This window comes from Nesoenas mayeri, assembly GCF_963082525.1.
Source record: "Nesoenas mayeri genome assembly, chromosome: 7".
NCBI lineage: Eukaryota > Metazoa > Chordata > Aves > Columbiformes > Columbidae > Nesoenas > Nesoenas mayeri.
The window spans coordinates 24,191,506-24,214,340 of NC_137551.1; the positions used below are offsets into that span (position 1 = coordinate 24,191,506).

Here is a 22,835-nt window from a genome sequence, read left to right on the forward strand (position 1 = left end):
ATTACCACTGGTCTCACACACAATTAACTACAGACATTCTCACATTTGAAAAAAACCTGCCACTATGGGCAGGAAGTAGAAGAGAGCTGCCTTTCCAAATGCATCCCACTGTGTCATCAGTAACTGTTCCTAAATAAAACACCGATGAGACCTCATACAACTCCAAGGAGCTGCTCTTACACCTCATTAACCTGCTTAACTGCTCTTCTGCTATTGTGAATGGAAGGCAGAAATTGGCTCTGTGGGTTCACAGATCCAGGAAGGACAGGAAAAAGTGAGGCAGGTATCCAGCTGTGCTGGAGTTAAGTGAAAAGCCCAGAACAATCTATGGGTTTTCCCTCCATTTAGCTCCCCTCACTCCTTTCCACCCAAGAAAGGGCTCAGTGGAAAAGGAATGGAAAAGAGAACACATAGTCACAAAGTGACCTTCATATATTACTCTAAACCAGCCTTGACTGACCCCTATTTTTGTGCTGATTTAAGTAGTCAGACCAGTCTGGGACTTCAGACCAGCTGGAGATAACAGGGAGTGTTACACAATCCCTTTCCTGATGATGCTTGAAAGTAAAGGACTAGAAATACAGGAGCTGATCGAGCAGACTATGTCAGGAATGGTCTCGTGCCTGGGCAGTCCTCGACCAGGGAGCCACTATTATTTGCTTTGGGGAAAGGAATCTAATCATTCTTCTGTTGTGGCACTCTTTCTGAAAAGTTCTGATTATAGGTGCTATATCATTTAGAATATACACTTGGGAAAAAAAATAAACCAATTAATATCTAATCAAATGCTACATAGCATTTATATATTTAGAGAAAAACTAGTTAGTAGTAATGCTTTGAACAACACTGCTTTGAACATGCCAAGGAACAGAAGTTTCCTGGTGCGTGACTCCCTCCATCCCTTTCTTAAATGCAAGCTAAACATCATTTCAGACATCATACAAATTCCACAGCATAACATTTGTACTCTTACTTCTAATGACTCTCTCTCTCTGTAATCTCAATATTAAGTGGGAAGAAACAGTTAAGAGAAAATGTAGATCCACAAGTGTATTCACCCAACCTTTTTAAAAATCAAAGAATTGTGAAACATGTACATCTGCTTTTCAGGTTCTATCTCCATTAGAGTACAGAGGAAGAAGAATTTCTGCTGAGTTTGGGAAAATCTCAGCTTACTTGCAAAATCTGAGCATATTACATATAAAGATAATCTCTCTATTAATGAGAACACAGAAATATTTGTGTCATTTTTTTTAAACAGAAAAATATGTAGGGCTGTTTTACCTCAATATCTGGCCTATTTTCAGGATTCTCTTCTTGCATTTGTTCCAGCAGAGTATGCAGATCTTTCCCAAATTCTGATTCTGTCTCAGGTTCTACTATATATTCTATCGCTGCTTTCAATGTTGCACCTAAAGAATAGATGTGCGCCTGCATGAAGTTTAAAAGAAGCCATTAAATATGCTACCAATTTTCTCTCTCTCCTGCAAAAAAAGCTCTGAGATCACAAGGGATACAGCTTAAATGGTTTTCATTTTTAACTTGTAAGTAATAGTTTACTGGAGAGGTGGTTTAATTTAAACAGGAGGAACAAAACTGCTTTGGGTGATATGCTTGTTACAAACAAAAAGAAATAACCATGTGGGGTCCAACTAGAATCCCTTTTATTCCTCACCAATAATAAGTATTACAATTTTTCATTGGTTACAGCTAAATATAAAACTCAGCCCCTCTGTACATGCAAGTAATATTTAAATCAGAAGCATGCTGGGAGATTGAAATGGCATTCCCCTTACTAAGGAAAAAAATAATTTCACAAAAATAGTATTTTATAAGTGTTATAAAGCATTAAAAAACTGAGCAGCAACAATATAGAATGAAATTTCTTGTCTCTGAAGACACTTACAGAAGAGTTTAAAGAAATACTCCATGTTTGTCACCTTTGCTTCTCTGCAAGCCCACAGCCTTGTGATGAGCACCAATACAAAAGGAGGTGAGCCAACAACTTTCTTAAATCTAGTGCTAATGCATTAGATTTGTCATACAACACAGCAACCTCTTAATTTTAGAAGTTTTCCTCTTAAAAAAATCCCAACCTTTTCAGATCTGCTTTAGTAGTAATAGTAGTATACCCATAATGGCCTGCGTTTTGTTTTTATGTTCCATTCAGAGAACACAATTCAGTGAAATTTATAACCCAGACAAATGCAAATTTGTGTAAACATTTAAGGAATAGTAACTGCCCTAAAAAAACCCAAACAAACAAACAAACAAAAACCCCAAAAACCCAAATCAAGTCTAGATTTATACTTCAGTATATTCCAATCCGTGGAAGGAATTTAACCAAAATTCCTCCCACAGCATCCAAGAATTTAGGAAGATTTTCTTTGTTTCCTGTAGTTATTTTCATCAGTGAAAAGGATGTGTAGAGTGTAGAACTTATTCCTTTATTTTGATATTAAATACTGTTTCAGTAAGTTATATAATTTTGTGTTTCACAACAGATGGCATAACAAAACTGAACATAAAAAAGAACAAGGAAACAAACTCCTAAAAGCATAATACAGCTCTATTTAAAGAACTTTTCGTATAATTGTAACATTGTACTTTGGTAGTTTAATACACTCAATGTTAGTAAGTTATTTCATGTACTTTATATGATCTACAAGAAGTGACAAATTGACTTTAATAAAGAAATTAATCACTCCTATAAGAACTGAAGGAAAAAAACCCCATAACATACAAGTTATTGACATACACTATGCAGACCAAGCAATGTCAGAACAGCAGGTGAAATAATGTCATGTAGTGCAGGGACACTTTTGAATTCAGAAGGTACTTCTGAATAGAATAACCAATTTCAGCCCCTGTATACCACTTCTAACACCTGAAATGGGTAGAAGAATTGCTTTATTAGGAAAAAAAACCGCTTTTATGCTCTAACATCTGCTACATTACTGACACCAAGCTTCACTGATTATACTTTAAAGACAATATATTGCTTATGTGTTTTTACATCATGAAGCAAAATTAAGCAACACATTACATTTGTACTCTGTCAGAAAATCTTGCAGTCCTATTTATTCAGTGTAGTGTTCTATTTATTCAGTGTAGTGTTCTATTTATAGAAATGCTAAAGTTAACAACCCACATCAAGAGATGGGATGTAGCCATGAAAGAAGAATTAAAAATAGTTTACCTCAAACTGTCAACTTACTTGACATATTTTTTGTTTCCCTGTTTGGCATTCAGCAAACAGAATACTTCTAGGAAACTCAGTGAACTAAGACATGGATGGAAGAAATTCTTGTTCTTGCCTTCTCTTCTTCTTGTTCATTTCAAAAGTGGTAATTTACATGTGTCTACAGACATCACTTTTGAGGCTATTTTATCATTTGTACATCACCTGGATGTTTAAGCCTCTCCAGAGATATGCATGTCATCCCTCAGCATCTGATTTAATTTTCAGAATGTAGTGTCTCTTCCAAATACATAGTGCATAAGACTAAGCAAAGAGTTTATCTCATCTTCTCTCATTAGGAAATATACCAGAAATGAAGTACTTCTTATAATACAGAAGAATAAGAAAGCATTTTTTAATATAATCTCCCTATATACAGCTCAAATACCAACTCTAGGAGCAGGATAGAAAGACGAGAAACTTTACTTTCAGGGGGTAAAAATTCCCTTTTGACAAACTTTCTTTATCCACATGAGGATGGATGTTGACGTTATAGGACACAGAAATGGAAGGGCAGAGCAACATATTACCTCATCCCACTTTTTCCAGTTAATTTCTATTCACTGTGGGGTATAACTCATCCACTAGTCTGCCTTTAAAAGCACAAGTATCTTTGAGATGCAAGCTGATATGTTTCAATACCTTCCATTTTGCTGTCCTGTTTTAAAGAAGTTCACTGTATCTCTTCCTGTACAAGGGAAGGCCACTCTTGTATTGAATAAAGAAATTCTTTTCCCTGGACAGAAAAGTGTTCAGTTGAGATACTTCCTTTTCTCTGACATCCAGGAAAGCCAGTTTTGAACATGGCAATTTCAATTACCATAGCTCGTAATTAATAACTTCCATGGTTAATATTCCAACATATATTCCAACATTTATGGTTAATATTCCAACACAACCTTAAGTCTCCTGTCTGAACGGGAGCAACGAGAAGATCCAGTTTGTGATCGTCCACTAGGTGGGGCGTTCCCCAAGCTTATGCATCAAATCAGCTGCTTCTACTTTCCGCATTGTTTAGTCTTAGGAAGAAAATTTCTCTTTTCAGCAAAGGAGATCAAGATGGTAAGTGCAAAAAATAAACCAAATTCCTAAGTATAAATATCTAATGCTTACTACTGCTCTCAATGAAAACAATCTCACAATTAAGCTAAGGTTTTTTAGTGTGTTATAAGGAAAGTAAACAAATAGGAAAGGGCGCGAAACAATTTTCCTTCTCCTCGGCAACAAGCAAAGATTGGCATTGTATTGGCAGTCAGGAATTTTCTGAAGGAATTAAGAGGGTTTTTCTTCCCAGTGAAGATTTTTTCCTTAGTTTTTGGAAAAAACTTCACCTGTTTTAAATCTAGCTAAGGAGAACAGTTTTTGAATTATAGGAACTGTTGCATTGAAGGATAATAATAGCTGATAAATAGCATTCATTTCAAGAGAAATCCAAAAGGAAAAAAGCAAACAGAAAACCAAAACAAAACAACCTCTTCACAATTCCTAAAGATACTTTAAAATTAAAGAATTAATGCAATTTGTTACAAAAACCCACATAGACCATACTGGCAAGGTTGCACTACAATATTAGCTTTAAAAAAGATGGAGGGAAAGGGAGGAAGTCACACTAGGAAACTGGATCTCCACATTTGGTCTTAAAGAGTACACCTACTCTTAGCCAAAAGTTAGTAAGTGTAACAAGAATCATAGGTAAAACCATAATTGTATGCATCACTGGGAAAGCCATCACGGAAATAACATGCCCTTTAAAAATCAAAATGGCAACACGAAGAAAAGATGTTTGAGAAAAGTCACAAGTATGATTTATGGTCCAGAAAACCTTCCTTTCAGTAACAGGCTAAGTAACCTCATGTGTCTCAGAGAAAAATTTGAAGGTCACAAGCATACAAGCAGCTTCAAATCAAGCTAACTTCTGATACTGGAGCAGTTTCCAAGACACAAACGTATAACAAGGCTCAAAAGTGGAAAAAAGAAAAACAGATAAAAATTCCAAAGGTGAAGATACTACATATTTTAAAAGCGTTCAGGCTAAGTACTGGAAGCACTTACCAAGGGAGAGGATAGCTTCTGCCATCATGTTAAAATTTTATATCATGGCTGAAATACATTTAAAAATCCTCCTGTCAGCTCCAATCAAAAGTTACTCGGCTTGCTGCATGCCATTTTATGACCATTTAACACTATAGGAAGTGAAATCAGAGAATAGTAATGATCTGCACTGGTTTTAAAATCTGCAAATCTAAAGATCAGGAGAGGAAGTAAAAGCTCCAAGCCTACAAAGTGTGACAGAGGCTCTGTTGTATTACTGCTTGGCAGGGCTGAAGAACTAAGCTTCTATAGGAACTCATACTCACAAACATGACAGAAAAAAGCTGACAAAAGAGCTTTTGAACAGTGACTGCATAAGCATTATGGCATATTGCAATTATGAATAATGACCATCTACATTTTGTATTGAGATTTCACTAAGTTCAGAAATGTAGGTCTTCAGCGGAACTGAAAAAGACAGACCATAATAGAACTAATACTTTCTGTAAAACATTTCTCACTAAATGATAAGCTATAGGAATAGTGTAAGGCAGTTTTTGGTTTTGACATTCATAGCCAACCCTTCCTTGCTTTGCAGTTTTTTTCTTTTTTTTTTTTACTGAGATTGCTTCACGTATAAAGATGTTTCCACAGAATCACAGAATGCCAGGGATTGGAAGTGACCTCAAAAGATCATCTAGTCCAATCCCCCTGCCAGAGCAGGAACACCCAGATGAGGTTACACAGGTGGGTTTTGAATGTCTCCAGAGAAGGAGATTCCACAAACCCCCTGGGCAGCCTGTTCCAGTGTCTGTCACCCTCACTGTGAAGAAGTTTCCTCTCATATTTAAGTGGAACCTATTGTGTTCCAGTTTGAACCCATTATCCCTTGTCTTACCATTGGCTGTCACCAAGAAGAACCTGGCTCCATCCTTCTGACACTCACCCTTTATATATTTATAAACATTAATGAGGTTACCTTTTCACAATTCAAAGCATCTAAAGATTCCACAAATGAAAGCTTCAGTGTTGTTATAAAACTCAAAGTTTTATAAACAAATTCAAGCTAATGCTTGAGAAAATTACTATTTTGAGAAAACATTGAGGGGAAAAAAAGACATAGGTAAATATTAAATGTACTTATTCTAAAATGCACTACTTTTATGCAAAAAAAAAAAAAAGGGAGTCAGACAGTAATATACTTCAGCCACACAATGAAAGGGAAATAGGCCTATTATTTTTAATACTTTCCTTCATTACAAATGGACTAAATGCCTTTCTGCATAACTGTAATTACTGGAAGGTGCTGTATTACCTATTAGCTTTTTATTAATTTGGCACTTTGGATGTGTACATAATTAGTCAGCAGAATGTGCTAAAAGTGCTAAACCACTGTAGACTGTTCAGAAACATATGCTCTAGTTTGAATTGGTAGCAAATGCTGGAAAAACACCATTTTCAAACAAAGCTATAATTGCAGTTTATCCCTTCTCTACAGTTGCTACTCAGCTTTGTCTGAAAATATTCTTCCCCAAAAGACTGCTAAAATGACGGGCACAAAAATGCATCCACAGGTCAGATTTTCTCAAATAATCTGCTCACAGCTGAAGTTTTCAGGTATTTCAGTTTGCAAATTGCCTTTTAATTTACCTAACAACTGCCAGCTTTCAAGTTTGAATATGTTCTTAGGCAAACGTCAGGTGATCAGCTTACATCACAAAACATAAGCAAGGCTTCACGGATACAATAATCCAAGAAGCATGCTACAACAACATAAGGAGCAATGAACCAAGTAAAATCTAAACACACTTGCAAACAGCATGTATCACATATATTACGGTTGAATGCCCCTACATTTTACTATGCTTTGTTTTTTTGTGACCTCTGTTTATATAACTCAGTTTGAACTGAGAAACTCTACCTAGTATATCAGTCTAATCTCATTGTTTTGTAGTTGCAGGCTTCTTGTCTGTAAATGGTCCACGACAACTGTTTTATCTCCATGAAGTTGTCTAAGTTTTATCCACCTGCACCTATATTTTGCAGCAAGAACTTCCACAACTTACTACTTCACAAAGAAGTATTTCCTCTTGAGTCCACAGGTATTCACATCATTGTTGCCACTTACTTCTTCATTTACGAGAGCTTGCAAATACTCCCTCTGTGGCTGCTGCTGATTCACAGCCTTCTAGCACAGCATCTCCTTTAGGGCATTCTTTTCCAGGCTAAAGAATATTACTGTTCTCAATTGTTCTTCCAAGCTTTTTTTTGAAATGTTGTAGCTAAGGAGAATCATGTGAATGACAACCATTTTGTCAATCTCGAAGGCTCTGTTGATTAAATCTCGATAGACCTATGATGACCTAATTCACAGTGAAAACTGAACTAGTCTCAAGATTTTATCTTGAGATTAGGAAGTCATCCATTCTTCTACCTACTTCTAAGTCAATCTGATCCTGAACCTTTCAGAGAGGCAGTGGTATTTATGAATGTTCTCATGCACTAGTGGAACGGCTTTATTTTCAGTTCATATAAATGCTATAAATTAATGGTTATTGTTCCAGAGAGTATAAGGTCTCCAGATCCAGTCTAGCAATGACCATGGATCTTTCAGTGACCTGAATATCCATGTAAAACAGAAATAAAATTAATGAAAGAGAAAACCTTTGATATCAAGTAATGACAAGGAATAATTTTGCTGGAGGTCTCCATGTTGCCTTTAAGGGTTCAGGCTTACATTTCAAAAGCATTTTCAAACATTCTGAAGTGTAAATTATTGAAATAAGCAGAGAGTGCTATAGAAAATTAAGTTCTGGCAGGAAGACCAGTATGATGATGGGTTCAAAGACATGAGATTGAATGGTAACACCAAAAACTGGCAGGTAACTCTACAAGGACCAAGGAAGACAACTTAATCCATAGTTGAGAAAGTGTCAGTACTAATCAGAGGAGTTTATGTGGAAGATTCTGGAGACAAAAAAACTATTGAAAACATTTGTTTAACATTATGGAGCCTGGAGTTTTATGACACTGCACAATGATAACAGGAGAAACCAATCTGTCCTCTTTTCCATAGGTTTTTGCTCATGATGGGAACTATCTGCAAATTTACTCAACACATGTCCTCAGGCTTCTAAAAGAGCAAACTTCAACCACCACAAGAACCAACTGTTAAGACAGAACACCAAGTACTCTTTTCACTCTCACTCTTTCTCTCACAAAACAAAAATCCTTAAATAAGCTGATCTGAAAAATGCTTTTGTACATCAGAGGATAATCTCCCTCAATCTTAAAGAAAAAATACATATCTTAGTTTTGATAATGCCTTCTTACAGGAACCTAATAACTGAGTATAAACCTGAAATCCTACATATTTTCATTGAGCAGGTTACTTATACTGTTATATATTTCTATTCTGAGGACATTTTTCTGCCTAAAAGACAGACTATTCCTGATAAAAAACAGAAGTCATTCTGTCAAAAGTTGTGTTTCAGGCTTAGAGGCAAAACTGTAAAAATACCAGCAATGTGCTCAAAAAGCCAGCTAGAAAAGACTAATATGACAACTTCACAAGCCCAACTTCAGAACTAAGCAACAAGCTGTAGTTTTTTGAAATAATCAAATAATAAACTCTAAGGTATTTTATACACTAAAAAAAGAAAAAAAAAAAAAAAAGACTGGCTTCATATTCTTCTTTTGGGTAGCTCTTTGTATAAAGCAACTAAAGGTTGATACTCGCTCAGTACTAAGTTCCTGAATAGAACCTCAATTGGGTTGATAATGTAAAAGCGAGAGCAGGAGGATTCCATTTCGTCTTCTATAGCACAGCAGAGGCATAGGTAATCAAATAAAAGTAATTTATTTTTGTCACAGAAGGAACAGACAGCTTTAAATAACACTCCGAAGACAGACTGGTTTTGACTACAGGAGGAGATAAGTTACCATTTACTGATGACAAGCCTTGCTGCTTTTATATAGAATTAGTCTCAAGAGGAAGCAACGCAAATTAAGGGAAACAGAACTCAAGAAAAAGGGCACTAGGTGTTTCAAAAGATTTATTTCTCCTATCAGATAAAAACAAAACCAAAAACCCCTCTAGGAGAACATATAAAAAGTTTCCTTCCTCCTGCACCAAGTGCCGAAAAAAGAATAGAACAGTAGAGAGAATCTCACAGCATTCAAAGCTACTGCTTTAAAAGAGCAGGGAAGTGGCAAAGGAAAGACTTCCTTTATACCCTCTGCTGTTTTGATTTGGGAGAAAGATGAAGGCTTTGATATTTAGAGAAGGACCAACAGCTGAGACCTGAGCACTAGCTCAGTAATGATCAACTATTGAGAAATACTGAAGTATCAAATTGTCAGCTCAGTTTGGTAGGACCACCATATATATAACCCAACCCTTTTTTCTTTATGTATTCCCTAGAACACTAGGTTTCATTTGGCATTTCAACCTGTGCGTTTATATGGATATAAAATATTTGTATGTATATGGTATATATCAATCCAACTGCCTGGTCACATTTCACAGGAGTATGACATATGAATCTTAACTCTTTGGCTTTCAACAATAATGTAATAGCTTTTAGCTTGTCTTTCTACTTGCACTATTTATACCACTTTGTGTAGAATAATTTATTTTAAAGTTGTTGAAACAATTTGTCTGTCTTCCTTTTTTAAAAAAAATAACAGAAAACTGTAACCCACTGAGAACTGCAAGTTGACAGCTGTCACATTCTAGCAGAGCCAGGCAGTGTTCAGCCTTTTCTGGTTCTGATCTTCTCCCACGTGAGGGATCAGCAAACCCCACTCCTGCCGTGATAGCAAAAACCAAGAACAAGTTCTAGATGAGAAAACAGACAGAAGTGTGAACTTCACTTTCTTCTCATTCTCTATCCACTATTTCCCCTTCAAGGCTCTATTCAACTCTGTATCACTGTTTCAGTTCTTTTATTTTCAAAAGGTTTTAACCATGCTGCATACCAAGGTTTCTGAACTACTGCATTTTATCACCCCTAAATAACGGAAGAAGTCCATCCAGCCTGCTACAGATACATTAAAAAAAAAGTAGATAAGACTGAAAATTCACTTATTTCTGTTACGGAGGTTCACTAGAACAGGCAAAATTGAATAGTCACATTATTAAAAGATTATAAATGCAAGTTCACACATGGCAGACATGGGTCCTTCATCTCACTGAAAGCTCATATCTTAGAAATGTGGGGTTCTACATCAATGAACCTCTGTGTCAGACTCAATGGCAGTTTTGTGATGCAGACAAATAGCTATTTGAAACTGGCTTGAGAGAGCTGATGTTTTTAACCCGAGGCAAATTTGTATTGTAGTGATAGAAATAAGGCTATTAATGAACTCACCAATATTTAGCTATTCCTGTTGTGCCTCTCATTGGTCAAATTTCACAAGTCTAGCACTGTACTGCCCAGGGCAAGAAAATGAAATAAGAACCTTTTTCACTAGGAAAAGTTTAAAGCTCTTCATATTTAGAGGAGGGAATCGGGACTCAGTATTAGTTTACACTGAAGATGAATTTTTATATAAGCCCGCTATATAGTCAAGTAGGCAAATTTTAAAAGAAGCCTCAAATCTCTATTTTTGCAACTCAGTCTCTCAATGTTTTTCTAAAACAGAAAAATTAACATTCTATACTGCTCTCTACAGTAGCATGCTAGTAAAACATTACAAAATCAGAGGCTAGCCTTTATACTCAAGATGTTTCTAACTGACTTCTAGCTCATGATTCTGTGATTCATGATTCGACAAGAACAAAAAAAGTGGTTAGTATTTGCCATAGCAAATACAGACACACCTTGTAGCTTTGAGAAGCAGAAAGTGAGATCTTTCTGTCAATGCAGGCAAGTAATAGCTTTAGCCATCAGAAAGTTTTACTGAGCACAGCCGCATCACATACCTGCATATGCATTAAGAATTAAAGCAAAAATGATAATAAATGTTCTGTATAGAAATCACCTTTACAGTGTCGATCCTAACTCTAAAGTTTCTTTCCTGTTCCCTCTCTTGGCAGCACCAACCCTTAACAGTGCAGTCATTTGGGCACAATGGTAACAGAAGTCTGTAAGGAGATAGCAAAGTTAGAGGGGAAAAAAAATTAACAGACACCCAGGAGATTCTCTGTTTTCGTCCAGTGCTACCTTAGAGACCAACGGTACCTGCTTGGCTGCTTTTTTTGCCCTCGTTCTGTGCCAATGCTTACACCAGGAAGAGGAAGACAGAAGTACCTGATTAAATGCTGCTGCAACTAATTAGCAACACAGTCATTTCAAGGTCTCTTGAGACCCTCAGAATCTGCAATCCTTCCTCCAGCCCCACAGCTGGAGCTGTGGCAACACTAAAGAAGTCACCAGTTGGAAGGCTCAGCCACACTTCACTGTTGGCACCAAATGACCCTTTCACAGCTACTTCCTTCTTAACATCTTTCTCTCTAAAAAGTCTGTTCTACACCTGATACTGAAGCTAACAGCTCCCTGAAGGGCTAGTTTTTACCTTCCCACTCAGAAAAATAACTGAAGTTGGTGTTATTTTTCCCACTTTACAAATGGAGGGCAGGTCAGGAAACAAGGCATAACTCTAAAACAAACCACATGAAATCAATTAGTTTTCAGTCCTGCGCATCGTCATTTGGACAAAGCTTTAGATCTCTTGCTATTTGAAATTCCAACTACAAACTGAAATTTTTAATAGTGTTGTTTCAGACACCAGGACAGTAATGCATTTCAATTTGTTTCCTGCGTCTATTACCATTGTGTGCTTGTGAGCGCCAGCTAAGTTTAGCAACTAATTAGACCTAGTCACAATTCCATTAGAGGTCTGGATCAGTAACTCACCAAGCAGGAAACAAAACATCTATTATTGAAATAACTGTAGCTTTATTTGATGGATTTTTTTTAAAAGAGTTTGAAGAGGAAGAAGTCATCCAGCAGCTATACAAACCTCATTGTGTGCTTCCATTTTAGAAGCCACAAAATAGGTCATGCTCCAATCAAGTGAAACCTTTGGCTGACATAAGTATTTTTAATCAGCTGAGCTTTGATAGTGGAGTAACAGCTATCAAAGATCATCCTGAACATAATGAGTAGCTCCAGTACTAATTTTTTGCTTTATATTGAAAATAGACAGTTTCAACATAAACATAACTTTCTATTATTTTCAACAAAGCAGCTGCAAAAAAGCTCCAACAACGAACAACACAGTAGAGTCAATACCAAGGAAGAAGCAAGCAGTAACACAAGATTTCACACCCCTGTAAAAAAGGCAGCTTACTGGTATAGTGGAAAGAATATTTAATACTGGGAAAGCACAAGGGCCTAGAGTTTCCTCAGAGAGATGTCTATACAGTGGTATTCTTCTATTGTGTACTAGAAGGTCACAACTAGGGTGAGGGGATAGACAAAAGTATCAACGCCTTAAAAAAAAAAAGATCTTGAAGTATTAGCACAGAGAAGAAAAACAGCTAGCTTGGAAAAATTACAATGTTATAAAACCCTTGTAACAACTAGATAAGGATTAATTTACTGTAGGTCTTAGAAACTGCAAAAGCAAGCAGAGGTCAGTGTGAAATCCCTGGCAGAATTTGATCTCATACAAAAGTACTTAAAATTGAACCAAACTCTAAAAGTGGTAGGAGGTAAAGCTTTTAAAGTTCCATGAATACTCCAAATACTGCAGCTGTCAGACAAAATGCACACAAATCTCAAGGAAAAAAATACACCTCTCACTTAGTATTCTCACAGTGTTCCCAAATCCCCATTTCACCTTGTTCCATCCCATTGGTCTTTGCACCTCTTTCAGTGTATCTATTTGCTGTATGCCTAAGAGTTCAGCAACTCAGAGGAGGAGAAAGGGTTGGGGGGGGAATGCAAGTTTGCCAGATCAGCAAATAATTCCACAAATTTTGTGTTTCTGTGTCACATCTTGAAGGCTTGTTAAGGGGTGAGGCATAGAGAACATATTTCTGTAAAAATCTTAAGTCCAGCTTCAGCAGTACAACAAAAAGAAAGAAACAAAAATTAGTCACCTTTGAGCGACTTTGAGGCTTGCTTTCCTCAACCACATCTGAATATAAAGACTATCACACTTGCCAAGTTTACATGCAATACTGGTCACCTCCTAACCACTCCCCACCTGCGCTGGCCCCCTGTCCCCAAAGACTCCCAAAACAAGAGCCTGGGGGTGGGTGGAAGAGCAAGTACAAAATTACTAGAGCTCTGCTGGCCTATGTGACTACATTAACAAATCATAGCAACAGGGAGATATGTTGCATCTCTAGTCTTCAAAGACTGTTATACTTCATATTCTATACTACCCTTCCTGCCATATCATTCTCATCCTACTTGTAGGACTCCATGCTTCCAAGGTTCACTTATCATCCCCTCCTCCCTCTGCTAAGAAAACACAGAGAACTGTAAACATGACTACGAAGGCTATAGCAACAAAAGATAAAAGGTATTTGTATTGAACTATAAAGAAACACAATTTTTTTAAAAAACCTCGAATAGATCATGTTGCTAATCAAAGCATTTGCATTATCTAAGAATACAGGCCAGAAAAAATACTGTATTTAAAAAAAGGATATTAAGCAAACAAGCACTCCTCCAGCATGCAATGAGATAGTTGACTTGGGAGGCTAATGAATTAGTATAAACAATTTAAAACTAATTTAATTTAACAGCATAGAGCATTTGTGCATTGCAAAGCAACAGATAGTCATTTGTTTCTTCATTAAATCAAAGATAAAATTGCTGATTACCCTTCCATGAATTATTTTATTGAAGAGGACAGCAAACAAATTTTATATTTAGTCATAAAAGCTCATAGCTAGTCCCCAAACAAGCAAATGTAGTCAGTGAAGGATACCAGGGAACATAATATAAACCAGCTGTGGTTTAGGGCAACACATTATTCAGCCAAAACAGATTCTCAGATTTTAACAGTTAGCAAACAAATGTTTATACAGAAAGTTAATATAGCATTTAAAGTTTACTTTTTATTTCCACAAAACATATCTAAATAGCAGAATTTATTATTCACAAACTTTAAATGCGTTAATAATATACGTTGAGAATGCTGCGCATTTGGTACCGCCAGAAATACTAAAATGATTAAACCCCCCTCTACTTCACAGATAAGTTTATGAACTTGCCTCAAAAGTGTTACCGGTGATATCAAATTCTGGTGGAACAAAGGCACCCTCTGGATCATCTTTGAAAGCAAAAAGAAATGTGTCATATTAAAAATTAGTAGTCTTTTTCGCTTAAAAGCAAAACCAATTTGATAATATAAACTTAATGACATACTCATAAATGATTTGAAAGAAACTATGTATATAGCAGTATTTTGGTTCACTCATATCTAATGTACAAAAAGCTTGTTATCCACGTTTCTAGTAATGCAAGTAAAATGAAGTGTTATTTTCAAGCTTTCTGTAAGAAGATACCATACTTTTCCTACTAAGAAACAAAAAGAGACAAAACACCGCAAAGAGGTACATTTACCATGCCTAACCACTTCTTGCCTTCATATATTCATGTTTGCACCAAGTTATGACCTAAGCTGGTGTGGCTCAGCTGTGGCTTGCAAGTTTAATTTGATTAATGCAACATTTCCATTCACTATTTTCCACTGCAGACCTGGGGCATAAGGGTTCAAGCAGCAAAACCAACCTAAACAGCTAATGGCCTCTTCATCTACAGGCATCTTGACCTTTCTGCTTAGTTTGTTTTAATTATGATAAAAGAGTTGAGGAAGCACATTCCCCACCTGCATGCTGCTTAGCAGAGAAATGAGCTACTGCAGCAGCCACTTCTTAGTGAAGAGGTGGAAGGAAGAAAGGGACACTTTAAGAGAGCGATGCTGCTGCATCCAAGCATGCATGTAGTATCTCACTGTACTGATGTCACTTGAACCCAGTAAAGAACACCAGGGGATTTTAAAAAGTGCCTGACTAAAAATCCTACACTTCACTTACACATACAACTCACCTAGTGTATCCTTCCGTGAAGCCAACAGATGACTGAGAGCCTTTACAAGCAAAGACTATAAATTTCCCCTCTCAACAGGGAAAAAAACAAAGTATGCTCCCCAGAGTAGCATACTCAACATAGCTTTCACTAATAAAACTTTTGGGCCTGTATTTTAGAAGTGAAATGCAAAGCTCCTTTTGTGAAAAATACTAAACTCAGTTATATGGTAGAGAGAACTAGAGAAGACTTTTTTGACATATTCATATATTGAAGCTACCTGGCATGGCTGACTATCTATATGCCACTAACTGATTTACAGTTTCTCACTATGTTCTGAAATTCTACCTTTCCACTAAAAAAAATAGGAACTAATTCTGCATCCTCTGTCACCATTTTCTCCTGATGTTTGGGGGACAAACAGGGAGGGGAATTAATTAATAGAAGGTATTTGGTCCCTCCTCATTCTCTACCCCTAGACTACTGCTCCTTCTTTTAATCACCCCACTATCTTTTCCCCTTCTTTTGATAGAACACTTCAAAGGCTGTACAAGCATATAATTTTCATCACTGGTAAAGCTCACTGTATCCTTTTAATTGAATGTTTACAATGGAAACCTGTCTGATTTGAGAAGACAAGAAGATATCAGGGCCCTTGGCAGAACATCCTATGGAATGTCATTTCAGTGCCACAAAACCTGCAGGAAGCAGAACTCTGCTAAAGCAGAGGTGACAGGCTGTTTGTTTTCTCTCACTGGCATGGAAATCCAGAGGTTATAATTTTCTTCTAGATAAATGAATCCATAGGCAACAACTATAGGGAAGCAAAAAGGATAACCTCTGCAAGTACCTATCTAACAAACTGTATTTTAAACAAATAGTAACAGGATCTGATGGAAAGGGGAAAAGAAAGAATCAAAGACATAGTGGAGTGTGTATGGGGGACACAGAATATATACATAGCTTTTTGCATTCCTAGGAAAAAACGAAGAAACAATTTATTTAAAGAGAACTGATGAAAAGTCTCTTCCTCAGAGATCAACATGACATTAAGGAACAAGATCTTTGTTCATTTGCTTTGCACAGGAATTTGTTATCCCACATTTTAAGCAGTTGAATATTGCAAATTCCTGGATCGACTGTTTGCCAGTTATTCAATTAGAATAAGACATTTAAGAAGGAATTGATTTTTTTTCTCCTTTCCCAGCTGCAAGCAAAGATCTCAGTTGAGGGGTATTTTCATCGAGTAGATTTATTCCCTTCAACAAGTCTTTCACATACTTCTACAAATACAAAGCCATCTTTTTTTCTAATTTCAAGTTATGGCAAGCTCCTTAAAATAAAGGAAATTGATTCCACATTACCCTATTAACATAGAACTAAAAGTTACCTCATATTTGAGGAATTTAAGCACATAACAAATACCACAACAATTAAGAAGATATATTTTCATCTTTATTAATTGCATTTTATGTTACATGTTTATTTGAAAAACTACCTTTAATTGCAAAGAAGGCAATAAATATTCATTTGTTGCAAACTTCTCTTACACTATTTTTTTCTAAATACTGCAATTTTGATTTTGATGAAAAGAATAAGCACTTATTCTGACACAGAGTTAAAAATAAATTAAAGAAAACATAAGACCTGAATAGCGTGTATACGGACCACAACAGTGGTTCTTGTTACAAGCTGAAAATGTTAAAAGTATCATAGAATAAGAGATTTTTTTTTTGTTTTGTAATATCCCTAACAGGCTCAAGACAAAGACTCTTGAGATGGGTCATATGAAGAGTGAACAGTAACAATAACATGGTTTTTTGTCTGTCATAAATCAGAAGTCAGTTTTTAAGTTAACTATCCCCCCCATTCATCTGCTACAATAACTGAAGGCCTTACATGCTACTACATACTGGGTTTTAGCATATTAAAATTCATTTCTCAGTCAGTCATCACACTTGCCAAGTCTAAAAATCACGACCTCAAAAAAAAATAATAATCCTTTATTCAGGAGAGAGCTTTCCTTTCTGACAGTGAATAGGCACTAGAATTGCCCCATTCTCTGTGGCTGCAATCATCAAGATACATTGAATGTCAGATTTCTCCAGAAATAGAACATACCCATGAAATAAGAAGAACTGGAAGAGAACAAGAACGTGCTTTACATAGGTAGAGGCTTGTGCACACAGATACACAAATACATAAGCTACCGTGTTTAAAATGGAGATAAAAGGACATTCCCCTGGATAAGTCTTAAAATAACCAGGATGAATTTTCTAAGCAAACTCATAAAAGCCTTTGTTCATCAATCACAAAACTGAACATGTAGTTTTATCCAGACCCATACTCACCCATTCTTAAACAAGTATTTGTTTTCTCTTTAATTACGAGTCTTAAGAACAGAATATAATGCCTTACTACAATCTCTCACTATGAGTTTCCATAGTTCTAAAACAAACGGCCTGTAAACACAAATACTTACCGCTGAGCTGTTCCATGAAGCATACATTGCCATTGGTGTTAAAAGCCAAAGTGTCAGGAGTGATGCAGAGCGTCTGGAAGATTGCAGAATGGGCAATGCTCTTCAGTGAATGGCAACACTCCAGGCAAATTGCCCAAATATCCTGCTCAGTAAGACAGCTATCCCGCAGCGACAAAATATCAGCAAGGGACACATTCTCCTGCCAAAATACAAATTCATAAATTACCCTGTATTTCATGACAGTACTTTGTGTATTATAGATTACATTTGACACAACTGGCTACAAGTAATGTTTCCAGCAAGTTCTCAGACTTTCTAGGACACTGATTAACACCCCAAGATACACCAAGTGCATGACTTTGCTCTTAACACAGTCTCTGAAGAAGCACATTTAACCTGAACAAAGGTATCACAGTGTGTTAACATCAAAAGAAGACTTACTATGCAAGCTATGTAAGTTACATAAACACTACATCAAAGTTAGGGAAACAGACCATTTGGAGGTAAAAGCAGAGAGACTAAGTTATAACATTTTGTTTAACCCATGTCTCCCTTAAGCTCTCCCAGGTGCCTTTGGATAAACTACTTAAAAATTCTCTTCACAGCAGTTTTCCCTACCATCTGTGATCTGGGAAAAAGTATTCTCTAAATTAGCCTTTCTTAAGAATGATAGTGTTACGAAGTTTAGTGGTGCAGACCATTTAATAAACACTGAAAAGCCAAACAAGCCATAGAAAAAGTGTTCTTTGACTTAAAAGTAAACACCTTGGTTGGCCTAGGCCTCCTTATTACACCCAGATCTCTTAGTGATCAAAATAGCTCATGGACTTTATTTCTAAGTTAGGGTTCTAAACTGCAAGTCAACCTCTTTGACCCTGTCATCACAGTGAGGCTATGAAGAGTCCAGTTCCAAAAAAACATGGCTCTAATGTGGCTTCTCTGGTCAAGATGTTCAGAAAAAATGCTTTGTTCAAAGCAGCTAGCCTTTTTCAGTACATTTTTTAGAACAGAAAACTAATCCATTACCTATAGGTACAGCAGTAAAGCTTTAATGAACTTAAAGGAATGACAAAGACATACAAACAAAACATCAGTTCTACCTGTAAAGAAAAATAAGCTAACAAAAATGGAAGTATCTACAGAGTTTCTTTGCATCAAAGCTATATAGCTATTACACAAAATAGTTTTTCCTCTATATATAGTAATTAAGAATAAAGACTATACTTTGGAATGATGTTAAATATACGTTGAAGATGTAGCTGCACATTCCTTAGAATACAGAAAATAGAAAGTATGTCATTGTCAGCAAAACAGAATGTGAAGTATCTTACAGCTCAGAAAACTAAAATACAGTTGGAAAGTACAGTTATAACTTTCTTTACGTATCTCTGTACTGAAGAACATCAGTGATATTTAGATTACCATTTGCAGAAGCGTTAACAGCTTGTTAACATGTTTTTTTCAGAGAATTAAGTATTGCACTCATAATAGCCTTCAAACAAGGACAAATTCTTAGTCCAATAATTTATTTTTCTTTTTTAGTCTAAAGTATAATACTTAACAAATAAACAAAAAACTGGTAGGAAATGAAACATGCTATTATTTGTGAAACTTAATTTCTATTTTCAATATTCTAGTTTTCATCAGCCCAAGGATGCATCAGTTTAATGGCAGCATTACTACAGTGCCTTCCAGCACTAATCATGGACTCCGGTCTCACTGAGTTCAGTCCTACATAATAACAAACAGCAAGAGATGTTGCAGTTCAAGTACATGACACAGAAGATCTCATTTTCTCTGTGGTGTACTCAGCACCATATGTGTAATGCTGCCATCAGATTTTGAAGGTGGATGAGGAAGTTTTGCACAGCTTTATGGGGAACTAGTTCCAAGCATGAAATGCAGCACAGAAGTTCCTGTCTCTGAAAACAAACACATGACAAGGAGCTGGACCACAAACCATTAGGCTTTGAAGCTGACCAAACTGACAGGTAGGATGAAGACAGGCTTGGAAAGATGAACTGCTTATTCTATGGTCAGCCAAAAAAAGTTTGGAAAAAAAAAAAAAAAGAAAAACAAGAAGTAGTTCTACGATCAAAGCAATGAACCAGTAAAACCTGTAAAACCTGCAACTTTTAAGACAGCTTCAATAACAAATTCCAGTCACAATCAGGACTTGGTAGAATTTATTTTGAGTCAAGCTTTGAGGTTGAGCTCTAGAGTGGATATTAATCATCAGTGGAGATATCTACACTTTAAACCTACAAAACCATCTTTGTCTTGTGATTATTTGGGGGAGTAAACAAAAGATGATGATGATCTCATGTCAAACTTATTTTCCTTGCAGGGAAAGGGAAAGTTAGGTAATAAAGGGGAAAAAATAAAAAAAAAAATAAAAAAAAAAAAGAAAGGCAGGCCTATGAATGTTCAGTGGTTTCCATCAGCAATGGATGGCTAAGTAAAGATAAAAAACAAAGCAAAATACCACCACCACAACCACACAGTAAGCTGCCTTCTTTCCAGTGCTCCAGGACATGAAGTTACTTATTTCACAGAAACCATGTATTTGTCAAATAGCCACAGTACCTTGACCTTTGTTATTAAAGTTGCTATTGCAGCAAAGCAAGGCCTTTGTAGAGAATGTAACATTAAAAACACCAAGACGTGCATTTGATTAGTTTCCATTCACAAAGCAATACAGAAAAAAGTTTTCACTGAGTGTAAAAAAAAATATATATATATATATATATATATCCTTTTAAGACTATTATAGAGTCTACAGCAAACTGAAGCTTCTGGTGAGCCGTGACTTCAGTATTTTGGACCACTGAAAGCTGGTTCACTCAAATGACCAGAAAACTCCTGTATTGTGTAACAGAGATGCCGATGCCTTTTCTCTCTTGTGTCACTATCAGTAAAAGATGCTTGTAAAAGCAATTATGGTTTAATAAGTACAAAAAGTGAACTGGCCAGACAACCACGCTTTAATTACTCGCTTTAGTTCTCAATTTTCCCTTATGTTTTCTTCAGAAAACATAAACCAGTTCCGTAGCATATATGATTAAGCAGGGGAAGAGAGAGCAGGAAGAGAAAACTAATTAATTGGCCACACACACTTCTTAGAAGATTTGAAACAAAATATTAAGGAGTAGGAGATGGACAAAGTCCTAGACATTTGAAATACACCATCACCCTCTGTATTTCCTACTCTTCTTCAGCTCAGGCAGCTTCTTGCTTCACATACTGTCTTTTGTAAACCACATACATCAGACACCAACCTTATTCCTTATACTTTGTACAGTGATAAGAAGCATGGGCTCCACTAAATGACTAAGCAGTTAAGAGTTATGTACATCAGCGTTCACAGCTCTCTGGGACCTAAGTGTTTTTGCCACGATAATTCCCACACACTTCAATCTATTCCAGAATCGTGGAAAATCTGGAAAATACATTTCGTTAATTTCATCACATTTGACAAAAAACACTAGCTTGCCTGGGTAAGCTCACTGAGTACTCTTCAAAGCAGCCCTTTTTTATTCTCTAATCACCACTTGATAGGACATGTTCATTCTCTCAAAAAGAATATTGAAAACATTTGTGTGTCTGGAATAACTAAATAGAAGAGACTGGTGGGAATCCACAAACAAAGTATATATTGAGCAGGTGAGAAAAATGGGCTCAGGTCTTTCTCACACTGAAGAGTTGACCTTCAGTCTTCTCCTCCTACCCTGAAGAAATACTCTCAATATTAAGCTGATGTGGAAAATGTAGGCCACTTCCACCTGCCTTCTCTATTTTGCCTGCGCCAGTCTGGGAGGGCCCACACCACTGAACGTTACACATGAGGGGACAAAGAGCCAAACTGCTGAGCCATGAGATGGCTTATGAAAACTGGAAGGGACTTTTCATTTTCAAACACACTTTTAAATCCTAATTCAGCTTGGGTTCTTAACATAGCAAATAATAAAGCTTGCAAGATCTGGTTTGGAGAACGAGTGGGTCACAGATAGCTCACCAAACTTTTACTTGAAAAACAAAACAACAAATCAAAATATTTTGCCCATTCACTGGGGGTAAGGAACATACTTCATGTGGAAACATACAAAGATGAGCAAGAGCAATAAAAAGCAAGTGCAAATCTAAGTACAAATCCGGACAAATGTGAGGGCAGAACTGGGTTATAGCTATGGGTTATTTGAGGTAGTAATTGAACAAACAGATCAAACAGGTTTGTTTTGGTTTCGGTGGTTTGTTTATTTCCCAGAGACAAAGACCTTTTTACACAGGGCAGCAAGATATGGTTGTACAAAAATCAGTTTGGCAGCTACTGGAAACTCTTTTATCCATGTAAGAAATTTCCCTTTATCATGTGCGACAAGGACAGGTACTTCCCGACTGCAGCATCAGCACACGGCTACAACGGGAGTTACGAGTCACTCCACACTCGAGGACCATGACTTTGCTGTTGTGTGGGAAAGGTGCAGTGGGGACGGACTAAGCCCAACTTGGTAGCTGGGACCATGGGGCAGAAGAAACCAAGAGCCCGCGGCGAACACGCGGAAAGGGAACGGTGGTGCTGACACAGCCCGGCCGCTCCCTGCGGGGCGGGTGAGCCGCCGGTTGTGCCCGGGGCCCGGCACAGCCGGTGAGCTGTCCTCAGTGCGCGGGCAGCAGACGACGCAGGGGGGCCGCGGACCGCCCCCGAGGCCGCCTCAGTACAGGTGAGCGCAGGGGCGGCGGCGGCTCCGTCCCCGCACCTGCCTCACTCACCTCATCTTCCAGCAGCGTCGGCAGAGGCTCGAAGTCGTAGCAGTTCACCTCCTCCTCCTCCTCGCCATAAAACACATCGTCTGCGGCGCCAACAGCCTCCATTCCGCCCGGCGAGGAAGCAAAGGCTTCACCTCCGCAGCCTCCCTACGCGCCCGGAGCACGGCCCTCGGCCCCCGCCGCGGCTCATCCCCACACCCTCCCGCGGGCTGCCCCCGACAGCGACCCCCACAGCGCTGGCCCGCACGCTAGCCCCTCTTTAACCCCTTCCCCTCTCGGCAGGGTACGGCCGCGGAGGCGCCCCCTGTCTTTCCCGGCGTCC

At 37.4% G+C, this 22,835-nt stretch overlaps 1 protein-coding gene across 1 annotated transcript in view; it reads right to left on the reverse strand.

Annotated features, from left to right (window-relative positions):
- The window catches only part of KNDC1 (kinase non-catalytic C-lobe domain containing 1), a gene marked incomplete at both ends in the record, with an annotated part of 60,023 nt that extends 37,405 nt beyond the window's left edge, over positions 1-22,618 (reverse strand). Inside the window, 4 exons of the mRNA XM_080347366.1 lie at positions 1,285-1,431; positions 14,448-14,506; positions 17,747-17,945; positions 22,517-22,618. Coding sequence (XP_080203492.1) covers positions 1,285-1,431; positions 14,448-14,506; positions 17,747-17,945; positions 22,517-22,618 — 507 coding nt within the window. The remainder of the gene's footprint in view (positions 1-1,284; positions 1,432-14,447; positions 14,507-17,746; positions 17,946-22,516) is intronic.
- Positions 22,619-22,835: the final 217 nt, after the last annotated feature.